At 42.3% G+C, this 13963-nt stretch overlaps 1 protein-coding gene across 4 annotated transcripts in view; it reads left to right on the top strand.

The window, feature by feature from the left end:
* Window positions 1-1224: 1224 nt before the first annotated feature.
* KIF13A (kinesin family member 13A) overlaps window positions 1225-13963 on the top strand; it is a 225854-nt gene continuing 213115 nt past the window's right edge. For all 4 annotated transcript variants that reach the window (XM_064281127.1, XM_064281114.1, XM_064281123.1 and 1 more), the window contains exons 1-2: window positions 1225-1333; window positions 1634-1724. In XM_064281127.1, the coding sequence (XP_064137197.1) occupies window positions 1279-1333; window positions 1634-1724 (146 nt within the window). In that variant the 5' untranslated portion in view covers window positions 1225-1278. The remainder of the gene's footprint in view (window positions 1334-1633; window positions 1725-13963) is intronic.

Raw genomic sequence — 13963 nt, 5'->3', positions numbered from 1 at the left:
TCATACTGCCTGCCCACACTGTCTAGCATTATACATGTCTCCATGACATTTCTAGCATCTGTCTCCAGGGTACAGGATTCATCACTTTTTTCATGTGTGTGTCCTCCACAGCAACCTGCACCAAGTAGGCCCTCAATCCAAGTTTCAGTGAATCAATTTATCAACAAATGAATTTCCACATTAAAGGAAAACTGAGATTCTCCAGCCGTGAACTCTGGATTTCAGATTTCTTTTGAGCTTTTCAAAACGCCTGACACATAGCAAGCGCTCAATAAGCACTTGTTGAACCAAACAGAATAAATCAAATTCGCCCAGTTCCGCCCTGGCAGCAAAGACTCCTCTTGGCAGGACTCCAGAACTCATTGCTGTTAAATTCTTATGTAAGAGTTAATGACCCTCCCAGCCCTCTTGACATCCCTCCCACGATAAGAGAAATGGAAGGGAAGGGAATGAAGCGAGATCACTATTTACAAATGCACAATCTTTCCGTGGTAGATTCATCGATTAATTTCTAGTCTCGGTTCACCACAACGATCCTGAAATACCGCTGCATGCTGTTTGCGGCAGAGGGGGGCGGCGCGCGGGTATTTCGGTTGAGGCGTATTTAATTCCGTGGGTAAGGCCTGCCCACCTGGCATGGCGTGTCAGAGTCCTCCATACCGCCCAAGGGCGCTGGGCCTGCGGGTGACAGCGGCCCCCGTGGGGTCCCCGAAGGCGCTGGTACAGGCTTGGCCCGGGCACCCCCCACCCGGGGGAACAATGCCTCCCGCCCCGGATTCCAGCTGTCCCTGAGCCCCGCGCCGCTCGCCCTTCCCACCCGGGCCGCCCTGCCGCTCTCAAGGTGGGCGTCGCGCGCTGCCGCGTCCGGCCTTCCCCGGAGCTGCGGCGACCCCAGCCCGAGGGCGCGGGCAACCGCGAAACGCGGAAGATGGCGGCGTGGCCAGGCCAGCGGCAACCGCGAGGGGCCGCGGCGCTACGCGCCCGGCTGCAGCGGCGCGGCTAGAGCGGCGCCTGGGCCGGGGCGGCCCGGCCTCCTCCCCGCCCGCCGCCGCAGCCGCGCCCCGCCCCGCGCGCCCGCCCCTCCCCGGGCTGCGGCCGTTCCCCGCGTCGCGCTCCCCCGGGATGGCCCGCGCGCCTCGGCGCTGCCTCGCGGAGCAGACGGCGGAGCGGCGGCGGCCGCGCTCGGGGGGCGCGCGGCTGCGGCGGCGGTGGCGCCGCGCGTGAGGGGCCGCCTCGGGCCGAGCGGGCGCAGCGAGCCGCCTGGTGAGCGCCGACAACATGTCGGATACCAAGGTAAAAGTTGCCGTCCGGGTCCGGCCCATGAACCGACGAGGTGAGCAGCTTTCCGCTCCTTTTCATTTCTGGTCGGAAGGAGGGCGGGGGCAACTTTGGCAACTGCGAGGGCGCGGGGACGCGAGGTAGGGCGCGGGATGGGGCTGCGAGAGGGAAGCCGGGGTCGGGGAGTCGGGCGGAGGCAGTCCCCGCGCTCGCCCTGGGGACCGGAGCCTCCCGGCGCACCGACTCCTGGCTCCCGGCTCGGCCGCCTCCCAGGAGAGAGCCGAACGCGGCGCGCCCAGGCGGCTGGAGGACGGATGCTCGACTTTGCAACGTTCGTTTTTCCTTGTGCTTTCAGAACTGGAACTGAACACCAAGTGCGTGGTAGAGATGGAAGGGAATCAAACGGTCCTGCACCCTCCTCCTTCTAACACCAAACAGGGAGAAAGGTAACGCGGATACAGAGAGGGAGGGGAGAAGGTTCTACAAGTTGGAGCCAGGAAAATAGCAGTGCTCTTTTCTATTGTTAGGAGGGCGGCTTCAAGTTTGTCGCACGCTCCTGTCTGAAGCTGTTACAAGTCCAAGTTCTTCTCCTCCTTCTGTCCACCCTCCCCCTCTTGTGCCCGCCCATCTAGAGCGGCATCTGGCCGGGCACCCTGGCCACAGCCCTCCCGAGTCTAGATGGTGCCCATCAGTTGTGCCCTTGGCGGGCTTCATGATACCCAGAGAGGGGCTGCCTGGGACCATAAAATGATTAGTCTAGCGGCCACATTTTACAGATAAGAAAACTGAGGCCGAAGCGGGCAAGTCACTAGCCGGGAGCCCAAGGCCTTATGTTGTGGAACCCAGTGCCCCTCATTCTTTACACCCCTGCACTGTTTGCTTCCTTTGACAGAGTTGCTTAGGGACTTAGTGTGTAAAATGGGGGAAAGACACAAAGCAAAACAGATTTGTATGATGCAGACTCAGGCCCGGACCATTTAAAATCTATTTTGTTGTTGGTGCTGAGTTGAGATAATGCCTGAATATAATGCGGGAATTTTGATTTTCAGGGAAACAAAAGTAGTGCCCTGAACTGTGTAGAGACTGGGGGATGTTTAAAAGGAGGCTGCATTTACTTGATGGCAACATATTTGCATTTGAAAAGTGGTAACTGTTGGATCCTTATTAATTCTGCCCTGTTCCATGCAGCAGTATGGGAAAATGCCTGAAAATAATTTGAATATTTGGCATTTTTCTGGTAAGCCCCTGAGAAGAAAACTTGGAATTCATTCAATACAGCAAGGCAGTAGTTTGTAAAAATATAAAAGAAAAAAGGGGAGGCTTTTGAAAATTAATTTGTCTCGGAAGTGAGCATGAGTGTGTTTCTAAGAGTTACCTGTGGTTTGATGCCCTACATCAGTGAATTTTGCAGGTCAGAGATGTTCAGTGACAAGAAACTCTGAAGTAGGGCTTGTTACTTTATTGCTAAAGGAAGGGACCACCACCATTCTATAATCATGTGGTGATCAGGCACAGTTTTGCTAATTTTGGGGGAAGAAATTATAAGGAGATCAGTGTCCTTTTTTTTTGTGTCCAGCCTAGCAATTTTTACCCAGCTTACAAAAGTTTTACTACCTATAATTGTCTTGTGATATTAAGTAGCTAAGTTATATTGAAAATGTGACGAGATACTTTTCCGTAATGGATGCATCCTTGGACAATGTTTTTCAGTACCTTTGTCCTATTATTTTTGAATACATTTATAGAAGTGTAGTTGTATATTTCATAGTAATAGTTCACTCTTTGTGTAAATTAAAATATTTACAAATTAAATTAGATACCCACCTCACCAAAGTTTTGCCCCCAAAACTAGATGTTGTTATATTGTTTTAGAGAAAAAATTCTGCTGGGTCAGATTCTTCAGAACAGTGTAGGAAACAGGTAGAATGTTTTAACTCCTGCTGTTTGGCCGTTGCATCTGATGGTGTCCTTTCCTTGCTGGTTTGGCACCTGCTTCTTGTCACTCTTGGCTATGAATGCTACGGTTGGTTCCTATGTCATGAAATGAACCTTTGCCATTTGTGGAAAGAAACAGATTTAATTTTGTGGAATTTGAAAAGCAGTTGTAACTGTGGACAGTTGGTTAGAAATGCTAAATCATCAGTTGATCATTTTTAGGGCTGCCACTGTAGTTATTAATTAGGATCTTTTAAGTAAAGACTTGTAGGCTGGTCTTGGGGATTTATCCATCTGCCTGGTGATTGGAATAGTCCCCTATCTAGAGCTATAAGAATAGCCGTGAAATATGGGTGTTCTCTTGTTCTGTTGTCCTGACAGATCCCTTTCTTGGAAGGTGGATGGGGTTCTTTATGTGGAATTCTCCTCGTGTCCAGGCCATAGTCATACTGAGTGGAAACAACATGGCAGTGCTGCCCCTAGATTAGGATTACTGTCTTTGCAGGGATGAAGACATCAAATGCATTTGGATTTTCATTATGCAGTTTGGTTTCATATTCCTCCACAGGGTTTTTCCTTAAAGCAACAGTGCGTTTAAAAATAGAAACAGTTGCTCCCTTGGGCTCTTGGTTGATTAATTGCCACAATGCTTCATGTTATACGGGTTTCCCCTCCTATCCGAAAGCAGAGTGTTCCTATGAAAGCTTTCATAAGCTGAAATGGTGGGAAGCAAAGAAGCCATTACCATTAATCTGTATGGGAAAAAATTTTGAGCGTTCCCGTATCAAACAACTAAACTACACCCAGTTTTACGCTCCGTCTAACACCCTTACCAGGTCTGTTAGGCTTTTCTGATACCTTAACATCTTGCTAAGGGATGCACAAAATCAAGATAAAGCACAGATGCTCACAGATACAGTTCAAGGTTATGGTGGCTTGATGCTGAGATGCTGACTACAGTTCCCAGGGATGGAGCTTGGAGACTCCACTCTTGCTGATCAGGGAGCGCGTAAGGGTGTTATACTTAGCGTAAACCTGAACGTAGGCTATTGTTTTTAATGGTTCGCTGCGAAACAAATGCTGAATGCTATTTCTGCTTTTCAGCTTTTTTCATAAAAGCAAAAATCCTCTTCAGATTTCTTTTGGTTAGTGAAAACAGGTACTGATGTAATTCTTTTGTAAAAGTGAAGTGGTGTAAACCGAACTTTTGAAAAGTGGGGCATACCTGCACTTGTAATTCATTTCTGTTACTTGTTTTGCGATAGAACTAAGGGCAGAGAGAGGGTGGATGACTGGAATACTGAGGATATTATTATTATTCCTACCTGGAAGTCCAAAGGCTTGAAGTGTATGAGGTCATTATACTAATACTGGTAAACTTGTGTCAAATTGAAAATTACTATTTTCTTGAAAATTGCAAGAAATTACTACTGTATTAGCCATGAGTAGAAGCTCAGCATTACTGGGTGAAAATTTTCGGGTTTATTTTTTACCAGTAAAAACAAGCAGAGTGTGTTGATTTTCAGGAAGAGAAGCAGACAGGTTTAGTTTCATAATTTTTCCCCTTCTATAGAATCAAAGCCAAAATGGCATGGTGAGGACTAATAGCTCACAGGGTTTCTGAGTTTAAAAATGTTTTTTGGTCCTGAAACTCTAGGATTTTACCTTAAAGATCCAGGTTAATAGCTGGACCATATGTTGATCACAGTTCTGAAACATTAAGAAATACATGTGTTGTTTCTTAAAATACCATTGCATTGTTGTCCAGGAGATGTTTATGAAGTTCAGCTAATACCATGCTTTGACACAGGGGATGCAAAAATAAATGCAGATCTTGTGCCAACTCCAGAGGCTCTCACCTCCCAGAGGTGTAGGAAGAGACAGGAAAAAAGTTTAAAAACAATGTGGTTAACTATGTAGGCGTATACTTGTCATTACATGAACCATATTGTTTGGAAATTACCTGTTTCCCCTTCTGTCCCCGTTTGAGGCTGTGAGCTCACCGAAGGCAGGTACCTTGTCTTATTTTGTGTCTCATGCCCTTGCTCGCTTGATGCCTGGCACATAATGGGTGCTTAGTAAATGTCTGCACTGCACTGGGGGCACTGATGGGGAACTGTGGAACCCACCTAGGTCCTGGCAGCTTTTAGAGACAGGTGGCATTTGTGCTGGTGTTGTAGGTGCTCAGAATGTAGGTTCACTTTTGCAGGAGCAGGAGAAAGTTCTTTGTCAAATAAAAAAAAAAAAAAAAAGGAAAGTATACCTGCCACAAATTACTTCTGGGTGATTGTGTGTGTAGAAGTGTGGGGTGTGGAGCAGGGTGTGGAAGCAGGGCAATTCAGGTGGGAAAATAGAATGAGAATTCCTAATTTGCTGGTAGCTACAAAACCAAAGTATAAAGAGATAGTGAAAAGTCTTCCCAGCTCTGTTGCCACCCCAGTTAGTCCCATCTCCTCACTACACACACACACACACACACACACACACACACATAAATAAATAAATACATATTATTTATATGACGGCACTGGGTTTGGGTGGAGCCCTAGTGGCGCAGTGGCCGCTAACCAAAAGGTCAGCAGTTCGGGTCCACCACCTCCTTGGAAACCGTATGGGCAGTTCTACCCTGTCCTATAGGGTCGCTATAGTCGGAATCAACTTGATGGCAACGGATTTTTTTTTTTTTTAAATATAAAGCTTAACAGATCTCTTTGATATCTTTCAATATCAGTATCTAACTTAGATGGTGGTGGTGGTTTTTAAAATACAGAGTAATGGATTTGATTCTTAACAGCTTTTAGGAAGTGAAGCTTTATCATAAAAACAGTGTAATGGAACTTTCTGCAGAAGTTTTTGTTCTTGATTCTGTATTTTATTTAAGTGAATTGTGAGGTAATACAGCTAAAGCAAAGTGTGTATCTAATTAGATAAGTGAAAAGAGTATTGGACTAAATTTGGGCTCTTAGAAAAAAAGCATAAAAGTTTTTACTTTCCCATTTTTCTGTACTGCAAAGTATATAGTGCGCCTTGCAAACTGTATGAGGGAGGGTCAGCTACCTCATAGTCAACTACAAATATATTTTCTAGTTTATGTGTTATATGTTGCAAATTTTTATTTCCAAGCTGGTTTCACAGCCACTCCCAAGGCTCCTGGAGTGGCTCCTTCTACCCAAGCCTCTCTGTAGACAAGAAGTTTAAATATTAATCAAAGTCATACAAAATTAAAAAGATAAATACCCTAAGAAGTAAGAACGTTGTTATTGTTAGGTACTGTCGAGTTGGTTATGACCCATAGCGATCCTGTGTTCAACAGGACGAAACATTGCTTGGTCCTACACCATCCTTACAATCATTGTTATGTTTGAGCCCGTTGTTGCAGCGACTGTGTCAATCCCTGTCATTGAGGGTCTTCCTCTTTTTCACTGACCCTCTACTTTACCAAGCATGATATCCTTCTCCAGGGACTGGTCTCTCCAGATAACATGTCCAGAGTACACTTAATTGTGCAATAACATCATACATTTTAAAATTATTTGTGTGATTTTGAATTCCATTCTCTGTTGTCTGTGTTGTTATTCTTCTGTGGCTCAAATATTACAGATTTGATTATAAGAAACCGAAGAGTATTTAGTTTTCACTAGTGTGGGAAGGAGCATTCTTCAGTCATGATCTGTAAGTGGGATTTTAAAGAGCGTTATAATGGAATATTTTCACTAGCCATCAACATTTCACTTTGTTTTAAAATAAAGTTAGATTGAAATCTTTTTCTTTCAAAAACAGGATTGAAAGTGATTACATATAATGCAATGTACCTCTTGCTGTTAAGTCAATTCCTATGCATAGTGACCCTATAGGGGAGAGGAGAACTGCCTCATAGAGTTTCTAAGGTATGGCTGGTGAATTCAAACTGCTGACCTTTTGGTTAGCAGCTGAGCCCTTAACCGCTGTGCCACCAGGGCTGCAATGTAGTAGAGTGGTGATTTTTATATTACGTTGTCACATTCCACAGATAAAAATGTATTTTACATTATGACCCGGTGTGTGTGTGTGTGTGTAAAGATTTGTAAAAAAAATACTCTGTGTGCAATGTCTCTGTTATGTTCTATCCTATCCTATTCTAATTCATAACAAAATAATGGCTGTGACTCACTGAACTGATTTCACAACGCGATAATAGGTCACAACTTATAGTTTGAAAAACACAGGTTTAGTGGGTAAGAGCTTGGGCTCTAGTTTTTTAAATCAGTGTTATTCATGCACATGGTTTGAAGTACGAAATAGTTATAGAGGCTATGATAAAAAAAAATCCTCTTCATTTCTCTCGCAGAGGCAACCCTTTTAGTGGCTTTAGCTAATTCTGGAATTTCTTTTCATATTTTTGAAAAACATGTGAGAGAAAAGACCTGGTGATCTGTCCCTGTAAGGGTAACAACCTAGGAAACTCTGTGGGGCAGTTCTGCACTGTACTATAGGGTTGCTGTGAGTTGGAATTGACTTAATGGCACACAGCAACAACAGTGCTAGTTTTTGATTTTTTTCAATTTTTGGCATTATCAATGTCAGTGTACTACCATGAAACGTGAGGATTTTTCTCTCTTTCTCTGCCTTATTACCTCCATATTCCTCCCCCTTCCCCCCATTTTCCCAGTGTAGTTATATAGTAATTTTGGTTGGAGGAGTACTGGGTGGTGTAAATGATTAAGCACTTGACTACTAGCCAGAAGGTTGGCGGTCCGAACTCACCCAGAGTCACGTTGGAGGAAAGGCCTGGCAATCTGCTTCTGAAAGGTTATAGCCTTGAAAATCTTATGGAGCATAGTTCTGCTCTGACACACAGGAGTTGGAATCAACTCGACTGGCAACTAACAACAACAGCAACAGATTTTGGTTGGATCATTGTTTAGTGTTTACATTATCCATATGACTACGTAGAACACTATTTACTGTTGAGCCGTGTTCTATTCTATGGTTTCTTTCCCTGGAGTTGACAATTGTTTTTTGTTTTTTTTTTCTGCTTTTCATGTACTTCTTTTTGTATATACTTATTAATTCAACATTCGAACTCTCTGCCATTTGTCCAAATCTTCTCTTCAGATAGTGAAAGATACCACATACTCTTTAGGTTTTATCTTGGAGATAATTCTCTTTGGCCCCTCTAACCTGCTCTTTTGTGGAAGGTAGTCTTATCTGACCGGTTGTTCTAGGTTTTCCCTTCACCATCATTCTGGGGACTCCTTTGGCCTCCTTTCTGCATGGAATCTCCTGTTTTTCTGCTTTACTTTTCTTCTTTTGTGGTTTACAGGATGTGCCTGTTTTTTTGTAGAGCACATCCTTTAGTAGCTTCATAAGAAAGGGTATTATAGGAAGAAAACTTTTTTTGAAGCCATGAAAATATCTTCATTCTACCCACTTAGCTCATTGTTAGCTTGGGCGGGTATCAAATTCTATCTTAACGACAGCCAATGTTTTTGAATCTTCCAGTGTTTTCTGTTGAGAAGCCCCAAATTATTTGGATTTCTAATTATTTGGAGATGACCTGTTTTTTTCCTATCTGGAATCTTGTAGGATATTTTCTTTTTCATTTTGAGAAAACACTATAATGGACCTTATTTGACCTGGAAACACATGTGCTTCAGTTCTGAAAACAATTCTTAAATTTGTTCATTAATGAATTTTTCTTTCCATTTTTTCCCGTTATTTTCTGGAACATTGATTTGGATGTGGGATTTCCTGAACTGGTCCTTTCATTGTTTTTAGTTTTCCTTTCTGTTTTTCATCTCTTTTCTTTTTATTCCACCTTCTGGGAGATTTTCTCTGTTTAATCTTCAAACCATTATGTTTAATTTTTCATTTATGTTATCATATTTTAAATTTTCAAGCACTTTTATTTTGGTTTCTGACTTTTTTTCCTGTGGCATCCTACTTTTGTTTCATCGTTTTAGTATCTTCTTCCTCTTTCTGAGGATATTAGTGATCGTCTTCTCTCTATAAACCAGAAACCCGTTGCTGGTGAGTTGATTCCAACTCATAGTGACTCTATTGGACAGAGTAGAACTGCCCCATAGGGTTTCCAAGGAGTGCCTGGTAGACTTGAACTGCCAACTTTTTGGTTAGCAGCCGAGCTCTTAACCACTGTGCCACAAGGGCACCTTTTTCCATATTAAAAAAAAAAAAAAAAAATCAAAACCATTGTCATCAAGTTGATTCCAACTCATAACTATCCTATAGGACGGGGTAGAACTGCCCCATAGGGTTTCCAAGGAGTGCCTGGTGAATTCGAACTGTCGACCTTTTGGTTAGCAGCTGTAACTCTTAACCTCTATGCCACCAGAGTTTCCTTTCCCTATATAACCTACTTTTTTTTCCTAAAGCATATTGATCTGTATGTTTTGATTTCTGGCTTTCATGTTATAGACCTTTCTCTGATGTAGCTGAATTCCGGCTATACTCTGGGACTCCTCCAGGCAAGGACTATAAAGATGATTCATCTTTGTGTACTCAGTGCCTAGATTCAAGAATACCCAATACACCAAGTACTGCTATTTCATTATTATTATTATGAAAAGTTTCTGTCGAATCTCTCTTCTACTTAAAGTTCAATGATAAAAATAATGATTTCCTTTTTCTTAAGAGCATAGTTAACTGCTAGAATTGAAGATGGTAACTCCTCTAGGTAACTCTCAATTACCCAAATTAATCAAGAGAATTGGTTGTGGCTCATCTAAAAAGGCAGAGTATTTTTTTTTAAATCACATTTTGCATCACCACGGTAAAAAGTTGAAAGAGTTTTTTCCCCTTCAACTTAAAAATAGGTATACCTGTTGAGCTGAGAAAAAAAAATATGTATAAAATTTCAAAGTAATACCAAAGTGGTCAGTTTATCATCCTACCACTTAATCAGCTTCTTCTGGCAAAATCTGGTTAGGGATAAATTGAAGAACTTGTATCATTGCCAATTTTTACTAAAATTACACATGCCATGCACTCAAATTTTAAAGAACATGTATAGGAACAAGTTTCCCCCAAATAGTAGGCATCCTCAAGACAGCAAGGTTTCTCAGAGTTATCTGTCAAAAGTTATCCTTTCTCAAATCTTCCCTGGAGCCAGAACAGTGTGCTTATACGCATTTAGAACTTAAAGGAGTTTGTGGAACTTTACCTGAAAAGCTAACAGAGAAAAGCAGATAAACACATAAGACATAAGAAAAACACAAAAACACTCAAAAATTATTTTGTTCCTTGGTAACATGAAAATTAGGTTTACTAACAGCAGAACTGCCTAAAGGAAGTACTGCTAATATTCAAATGAAAATATATTGAATCAAGCAAAAAATTGATTACATCTGGGTTCAGGAGCTGTCTTTTCAAAGGTCACTCTACAAATACAAAAATAAGAAGAAATTCCTCTGGAAATCCGTTCATTTGCCATTTTACCACTGAACAACTAAGTGAAAACCAAATAAACAAGAAATATGTCAAGTTTCTTACCTCTCTTTCAAATTTTATTTGTACAGTGAAACCTGTGAGAGCTGAAACTCAACGGGACTGCCTTGTTTTTCTGGGTTTCTAAAGTTTTCCACCTTTGACAAGGCGTAGTCTTACTGCTTTTCTATCGCTCTCTCTTAGTGGAAAATATTTGAGTTTTCTCTGACAGGTTTCCACCTTACTCAGGTTCTGGCTTTTGCTGCTTTTACTGTAAGTATGCATAATTCTTATAATGATTGTGGGATTGATCTAAGGTTAAAAACGAAGAGAGGGGAAATCCTTACAGACACTCAGGACTAGAAAGACTGGAGAATTGACCCACTCCAAGCCCCTTGTTTGCTTGAATCCAGTCTTGATTCCATGTTACCACGAGATTAACAACTCCATGAATCATCGGTAAAGTAGGAATTCCTGGTTAAGCACTTGACTACAAGCCAAAAGGTTGGCAGTTGAAACCGACTGAGGTGCTTGGAAGACAGGCCTGGCAATCTGTTTCAGAAAGGTCACAGTCTTGAAAGCCCTCTGGAGCACAGTTCTGCCTGGCACGTGTGGGGTTGCCGTGAGTCACAAGTGACTCAGAGGCAACTAACAACAACAAGGACTATTTTATATTTTACTAAATTGTCCTTTTAGTGGACTTTTCACATCAAAACACAATCTCATCTCTTTTGAATTGTATCTTTAAACAATATAAAAACGTTTATTGCATAGGAAGCTTTGTAACAAGCGTGGCAGAAATTTTAAAAAGGGGGAAATCATTCTTATCAGTTGTTTTTATTTTTCCTCTACCTTCATTTTGTCCTTGTCCTCATATACTTTTTTACAATTACAATTTTGTGTTTTGTTTTTTTCAAAATCATTTCTATTTGTCACGCTACATGTTTTCCACAATGATAATTTTAATAATTGAATAGGCTGTTGAGTTTCATAATTTTTTAACCATTTCTGTATTTTTAGGCATTATTTTTCTTAGCTATTATAAATAGCTGAGAATATCTTCATCAGACTTAAAAAAAAAAAACACCGTGTTCTAGGTGAATGTTAACACAGCAGTTTAAGTTCCCATTCAACAATGTCTACATAAATTGTTTAGTGATGTTGATCATATTCTTTACAGTATGTGAACGTTCTCATTATTTCCATTCTGGTGATTCCATTTCTTCATCAAACTTTTTAAAGGAGTTCTTTGCTTACTATTGAAAGGCATTTATTCTTGAGCTTGGTAACAGAAAAACACCTCTTTGAAATTGTTATGGCACGTGAATTACTCTATTACATTAGAACGAAGCTAAAAGTTGACAATTTAAAGATTTAAATATGAGATAAGGATGTGGAAAAAATGATTTTGTATGGGCAGTCACAAGACCAATGGTTCTCACACTTGAGTGTGAATTAAAATCATGTGGAGAACTATATGCCCACCATTTCTAATTAGGTGATGCTTAACAATTTGCGTTTTTAGTCAGTTTCCAGGTGATGTTGATGCTGCTGGTATAGGACCAAGCTTTGAAAAACACTAGTTTAGACCAACACTCTCCGATTTTCTGTGGTGATGGAAATGTTCTGTATCTCTGCTGTCCAAATGTGGCTATTGCCACTGAGGAAGTGAATTTTAAGGTTTATTTTTTATTAATCAGTTTTAAACAGTTATATGTTGCAGGTGGCTACTTTATTGGACAGTGCAGGTCTTGGCCAAACCAAACCCAGTGCCATTGAGTCTATTCTGACTCATAGCAACCCCATAGGGTTTCCTAGGCTGTAAATCTCTATGGAAGCACACTGCCACATCTTTCTCCTGTGGAGCCACTGGTGGTTTCAAACTGCTGACCTTTCAGTTAGCAGTCAGCCTCTCTAACCACTGCTCCATCAGGGCTCCTTGCAGATCTTGACATTGGTTCTCAACCTTTGTTTCACATTGGAATCACCTGGGTGTAAAAATGGCATCGGGGTGGCATCTGACCTCCTCTAACTTCACAAGGTGGGAGGAGAATCAAGATGAACACCCTACGACTGATTCCTATGAGGCAGAGGTTAGACATGCCTCCTCTCCTGCCATCTTTACCAATTCTGACATCAACTATCCCTCCCACGGGACTCTACTTCTCTTGGGTTCAATAATTCATTGCAATGGCCACACAGAACTCACAGACAATACTCAAAATTAGGGGGTTTATTAGGGAAGTAACAGTTTACAATTCAAGTTCAGGAATGCTCAGGATACAGTTCTTCCATCAGGACAGCCTCTTCCCAGGTATGATCACAGGCATGCCTCTTCTGGCCCTTGGCCTCTGCCCTGCTCAGGCAAATGTTTCAAAGCTTTTTTAGCCTCTCCAGTAAGTGCCCGGAGGCACCCTACTCTACCAGTAAGCCTCAGCCTAAAGGCACTGAGCTGAGAAGCCCACTGCGCTGTCTCCTGTTGGTTTCTTCTGCCACAGCTTCTCGCCATCTTCAGTCTCTCTCCCTCCCCCTCCTGCTTCTCATCACAGGAGTCCTGGGTCCAAAGCATGTGTTCTACTTCTGGCTGTTCTTCCTTGGTGGCAGTCGGGTCCTCTCCTTCCCACCTCTGGGATGGCTCATTTCAAGCCTAGCGAGATGGCAAAACTGATGAATCCCCTCACTAGGGTTCCGTGTACCTTATTAGCATGGTCCCACCCAATCACTTGATAGGAGTTAAAAGACCATGATGAGAAGGGTCACACTGCTCTGGGATTCTTTAAAAATAGATGCCTGGGTCTTACCCCCAGAGATTCTGGCTTAAATGATCTGTGTAGTGGGCAGTGGGTCTTTAAAAGCTTCCCAGGTATCCCAGTTACTGTTGTTGCTTCACAAACCTCTCCAAAACATAATGGTCTAAAGCAACCATTTCATTATGCACATTGATCCTGTGGGTCAGGAATTTGGTAGAGCAAAGTAGGTACGTGACTGCACTATTTCGGGGGCCCCATCTGGGAAGTCTAGAAGTCAGGATGCCAAAACCATGTTGAATGGTCAAGATGATTAACATACACACATGGTTGGTAAGTTGATTCTAACCAGCAGGCAAGGTTGAAAACCACTGGGCTAGTTTAACAAACCAAATTTTAAAATCTGATTTCATAGCTTAAGGACTCCTAAGCCAGCTGTATTTAATTATAATGCCAATGGTTATTTGTTTTTTGCTTAAGTTGCAGAAGAGGGGGAAGGTATTATCTGAATTGTCTAGCTGTGGTGCTCTTTCTTGTTTCTTCCCGATACTGACAATGTCAGGAGTCACAGGTTTTTGGCT

The sequence above is a fragment of the Loxodonta africana genome, chromosome 1 (genome assembly GCF_030014295.1).
Source record: "Loxodonta africana isolate mLoxAfr1 chromosome 1, mLoxAfr1.hap2, whole genome shotgun sequence".
In the NCBI taxonomy this organism is placed as follows: Eukaryota; Metazoa; Chordata; class Mammalia; order Proboscidea; family Elephantidae; genus Loxodonta; species Loxodonta africana.
This window is presented reverse-complemented; position numbering and strand designations above follow the sequence as displayed.